At 41.5% G+C, this 4,241-nt stretch overlaps 1 protein-coding gene and 1 non-coding gene across 2 annotated transcripts in view; one reads left to right on the forward strand and one right to left on the reverse strand.

Moving 5' to 3' along the window:
• The first annotated feature begins 1,295 nt into the window (after positions 1-1,295).
• Positions 1,296-1,414, forward strand: LOC116074170. The gene has a single exon (XR_004112125.1). It is a non-coding gene; the product is annotated as a 5S ribosomal RNA (ribosomal RNA).
• Positions 1,415-3,238: 1,824 nt separating this feature from the next.
• Positions 3,239-4,241, reverse strand: part of Eef1a1 (eukaryotic translation elongation factor 1 alpha 1) — a 4,433-nt gene continuing 3,430 nt past the window's right edge. The window contains exon 5 of the mRNA XM_031345712.1: positions 3,239-3,254. Within this exon, the coding sequence (XP_031201572.1) occupies positions 3,239-3,254 (16 nt within the window). The remainder of the gene's footprint in view (positions 3,255-4,241) is intronic.

The raw sequence follows: 4,241 nt of genomic DNA on the forward strand, positions 1-4,241 counted from the left end.
CCACAATTCAAGGTCAACTTGGTTTACCTAATACCTAGAAGCTCCAAACAAGCCGGAGCCACACAGCAAGGTGTGTTCAAAAGTAGGGGTTTAAGAAGTGGGCGGCTTCGGCTGGAGAGACCGCTCGCTCTCCCAGAGGTCCTGAGTTTAATTCCCAGCAACCACTTGGTGGCTCACAACCACTTGTAATGCAATCTGACACCCTCTTCTGGTACGTCTTAAGACAAGGACAGTGTACTTACATAAAACAAATAAATCTTTAAAAAAAAAAGTGGGTGGCTGCAGAGATGGCTCGGCAGTTAAGGTCATTTGCTACTCTTCCAGAGGACTTGGGTTCGGTTTCTATATGGTTGCTAACACCCATCTGTAAGGAAAGTTAAGAAGATCTGATGCCCTCTTTTGGCCTCCATAGGTACCAAGCATGCATGTAGTGCACTGACATACTTGTAGGCAAAACATACAATAAAAAAAACACTATGCAAAAAAAGGATGAACCTTAAGACACATACTAAATGAGAGGATGGAGTGTTGGAGAAGGGGGCAGATTAAAACAGATAGATACACCATAAACTCCAAGCTACAAGAGTTGGGTTTGTCTCAAGAAAGGAAAAGAAAAAAATGGATGTTAGTGTATGTGAATATTTTAGCAATGAGGGAGTGGGGGAGTCTCTTGCATAGTTTTCTCACCTCTTTTGCTTATACATAAGGATAGAATTACTGTAACATAGGATTTTTAAATTTTAACTTTATTGTTATGTCTCTTGTAGGAATCACAAACTTAATACACTTTATTCATAGGCCTTCCAGAGATTTCCATTGAATGAGGTCAACACTACTTAGTTCCATGCAATTGTTTCCGAAAATAATTTTTCTTCAGAATTAGTACTGAGAAAACAATGTACTTGAGTTAGTACTCTAGTTTAGCTTGTTAATGGAAGTTCCCAAAGACTTGCAAATGATGGAAGTGACTTTGGTGCCACATAAGCAGTAATGGGTGAGGGAGCACTTAGGGTTTGTAAAAATAACAAAGTGTCCTTCAGGAAAACAAGATGGGATGTCTCTTTCCTTTCATACAGGACCTAGAACTCACTATTCACTCCTCTCACGGTACAGGTCCTACAACCAACAACTCCCAAGTGATGACCATAATGGCTTAAAACACATGTAAGGCCATCTTTGATGTTACTTTGCACCCTTGTTCTCATAAAATGCATTTCAGGCACAGGCCACATTAATTTGCTCTGTATCAGCTTAGTTCTCAATTCAGAAGAGTAAATTAAGAAAGCAAAAAAACAGTCTATAGCCATACCACCCTGAACGCACCCAATCTCGTCTGATCTCGGAAGCTAAGCAGGTTTGGGCCTCGTTAGTACTTGGATGGGAGACCGCCTGGGAATACCGGGTGCTGTGGGCTTAAAAAAAAAAAAAAAAAAGCAAAAAGCAAAGACAGGGCTGGGGAGATGAGATGGCTCAGGGGTTAAGAGCACTGACTGCTCTTCCAGAGGTCCTGAGTTCAATTCCCAGCAACTATATATAGTGGCTCACCACCATCTGTAATAAGATTCCATGCCCTCTTCTGGTGTGTCTGAAGACAGCCTCAGTGTACTCACATATATAAAATAATTCTTTAAAAAAAAACAAGAGTCTCATTATTTTGTCCAAGCTGGCCTCAAATCCCTATGCTCAAATGATCCTCCTGTCTCAGCTTCTGAAAAAGCCAAGACTAAAGTAAGGACTCCAGGAAAATTTTAGTAAAACCCAGCTGTACGTGGTGGTATGTACCGGTCTTGCCTGCATAGCAAATTCAAAGCCAGTGTAGACTGCAGACCTTCTCTCAAGAAAGGAAAAAACATTTGGGTTTTTTTTTTTTTTTAGATAAAATTGGCTTTATAGTTGGGTGTGGTGGCACATGTTTTAATCCCAGGTCTTGGGAGGCACAGGCAGGTGTATCTGGGATTTCCCGGCCAATCTAATCTACAAAGCAAGTTGCAGAACATCCAGGGATATATATAGACAAACTATATCTCAGAGAAATGCCTGGTAGAAAAGTTTTCCAAAACTCACAAATTGAGCCAAAACTACTAGTAAGCTTGTAATTATATTCTCAGGAGGCTGATAGGAAGATCACAACTTCAAGGCCTGTCTGAGCCTGATTTTTTTTTAAAGGAATGAGAATCACTGCTTAGAGTACAGCTTCCCACCATATGCAAAGGCCCTAGGTTCACCCAGTACCTTCCCCCAAGGAAAACTGCCAGTAGGAGGTTCATTTAAACCCAGTAGCTAGCCTGACTGTAAGATAAGGCAGTGTAGGGACAGCATTCTCCAGAGTATTAAAAATAAATTTTTTTCAAGACAGTGTTTCTCTGTAGACCTGGCTGTCCTGGAACTCTGTAGACCAGGCTGGCCTCGAACTCAGAAATCTGCCTTCCTCTGCCTCCCAAGTGCTGTGATTAAAGGCATGCTCCACCACAGCCCGCCCTTTTAATAGAGCATGTGCCAGTAGACAAAGGACAACTTGAGGGATGTTCTGCTACGTGCATCTAGGGAGCTAGGGCTTAGCAGTAGGCACTCTGTCTCGCTAGCCTTTTTCAAGCCCAGCCTGGCTTCATTTAAGACTCCCTAGCCCATATGCAACTCGGGCTGAGAATGCACTTGTGACTTTAAACCCTAGTAGCAACAGGCCTTATTCATGTGGAGCCTTTACCTCCCTCATTAAAGTCCAAATGTTTAAAGCTAGAATGCTTTCATTTAAATTCCATTTAAAGATTTTTGCCTACATAGGTACTGTACAGTGGACCTGGTACAGACAGGCCATTAGATAGCCCCAGGACTATTATAAATCATGTGCCAGAAACTGAGGGAAAATTTCAAGTCATAATCAAAACCTAAACAGCCTGCCTACTGTCAACACTAGCTTTCACCTGATATTTGATCCTAATAATGCAATGACTGAAGACACCTGTTATATAGCTCACTTGGATGGCTTCCCTACCAAGCCTTTGGCCCTGGATTCCACCCCAGCTCCACAAACTTTTACCCGGTAAATTGTCTTCCAAGTACCAGTAGATGGCACTAGTTCACTTAACTGTACATTTATACCTGCAGACTAGGTTTGAAAAACTTTCATATCCAACAGACCCACTATTTCACTCTAAATTCTCAGGTAGGTCTTGATTCTTTGGGGTGTTAACAGCTTACTCAAGCTACATTTCATTATCTGCAGTCCATTTTTAACCAGTCATACTTGCAATAACCTGAACAAAGGAATTGACAAACCTTTAATGATTTGCAGCACAACCCTTAAATCCCACAAGCAATTCCCTAGTTCAGTTTAGCCCAGAACTTCATTGGATATGTATGTCCCAGGTTATTTCAAAGGGCTTATTACCACTCTTCTCAATCTGTTCTAAACTTAGGCCACCTGTTGTGATCACATGGGCTTCACATATCCTATGCAGCCTTGCCAATCCACTTCCAGGGACTAGAGCCCATGTTTGAACATTCTTCAGATTAAGACTTTCTGGCAAGTGCAGGCATTTTAACGTGCAAACTTTAACACCAAAGCTCTAATACAATTTTCTGGAATCTCAAACCAGCCTTTACCTTAACCTTTCAAGCTGGGGTGTCCCTTTGAAAACTACCCAGCCTGTTTTACATCCTAGCACAAAGCTAACAAATACTATTAAGCAGGTTCATCTTAGAAAGCCCTTTTGCTTAACCACTCTGTGCCCACCTAAACATTGGTCCTTGTAAAGTGGGTTAATTATGGAGAGATATTCTCCAACCTTGCTTCATTTCTAATATTCATAAACTGCACTCAGTAATCCTATGTGTTAGCTTACTCCAGCAATACTGCCTAAAGCAAACTTAACTACATGCCCTACAGTCTTGACCTACTGCACACAGATCCAAACTGAAACAGCACCCATGTCTGCCACCGACTATATACTGAGGTGGGGTTGATACATGTGAATTTCATTAGTTTGTCCTAACCAGTAAGATTTTGAAGCTAACCCAAACCAGGGTAATTTAGTTTACAAAATGGCCTCTGAGATAGTTGGGTAGACTCCTGCTGTCAAGCCAGATGTCCAGAAATCAATCCCTAGGAACATGGGGACACCATGCACCTTTGTTGTATGCACTCAGTTAACTTTCAGCATTGACCAACACAGATTTCTCATTAAACTTGTTTTAATGGGTCTCAAAATTCTGTGACAGATTTTTGGTCAAGTTGTTTCCAT

Source organism: Mastomys coucha, unplaced genomic scaffold (assembly GCF_008632895.1).
Source record: "Mastomys coucha isolate ucsf_1 unplaced genomic scaffold, UCSF_Mcou_1 pScaffold23, whole genome shotgun sequence".
NCBI lineage: Eukaryota > Metazoa > Chordata > Mammalia > Rodentia > Muridae > Mastomys > Mastomys coucha.